Source organism: Diaphorina citri, unplaced genomic scaffold, assembly GCF_000475195.1.
Source record: "Diaphorina citri unplaced genomic scaffold, Diaci psyllid genome assembly version 1.1 scaffold32204, whole genome shotgun sequence".
Lineage (NCBI taxonomy): Eukaryota > Metazoa > Arthropoda > Insecta > Hemiptera > Psyllidae > Diaphorina > Diaphorina citri.
Window position 1 is genome coordinate 1 of NW_007409539.1, and position 640 is coordinate 640.

The 640-nt window shown below is 36.7% G+C and overlaps 1 protein-coding gene across 1 annotated transcript; it reads right to left on the reverse strand.

The window, feature by feature from the left end:
• Window positions 1-3: 3 nt before the first annotated feature.
• Window positions 4-584, reverse strand: LOC113473452 (retinal homeobox protein Rx2-like; the record flags this gene model as incomplete). Its single annotated transcript, XM_026833069.1, has 2 exons — window positions 4-133; window positions 466-584. Coding segments are annotated over 2 exons (249 nt in total), but the record flags the coding sequence as incomplete, so codon positions are not given.
• Between the last annotated feature and the right edge of the window lie 56 nt (window positions 585-640).

Consider the following 640-nt stretch of genomic DNA (forward strand, 5'->3'; position numbering starts at 1 on the left):
GAACCACACTTGCACTCGGGACTCGCTCAGGTTCAACTTGGCCGCCAATTCTTCCCGCGCGAATACATCGGGATAGGGCGCCCGTTCAAAGGCCCTCTCTAACTCTTCAAGCTGGTAGGCGGTGAAAGTGGTCCTGTGGGATCGAGAGAAACGAAAATATAACTTTTTAGAGTGGATTCTACGAAATAAGCAAGTTGGCTAGAGAAGAAATGTGTTAAGTACGCATGCACTTATGTATGATGGATTTTTTTTTTTTTTTTTTTTTTTTTTTTTTTTTTTTTTTTTTTTCCCCCTGTTTTTTTTTCCCTTTTTCAAAAATTTTTTTTTTTTTTTTTTTGAAAAGGTTTGACAGATGGATCTGTAACTCCTAAGGTCTTATCGTCCCGAAATCGAAAAGAGAAGGAAGACAGGATCGAAGGAAGTCAGCCGTTCCGAAAATGCAACTTATTTTACCTATTATCTTACCTGGTTTTCTTCTTTTTGATTCCGTTGTTTTCATTTTTCTTGCTTTTCGACTCCGACTTCTTCGTGGCGTTATTCGTTTCTGAAATCGCATAGAAAGAAATTAGTAAACTATCAAGAGACTAATTTTAGGTTGAAAAGGAAATGATAAAATTAGGCTTTATATCAGCAATTTCAT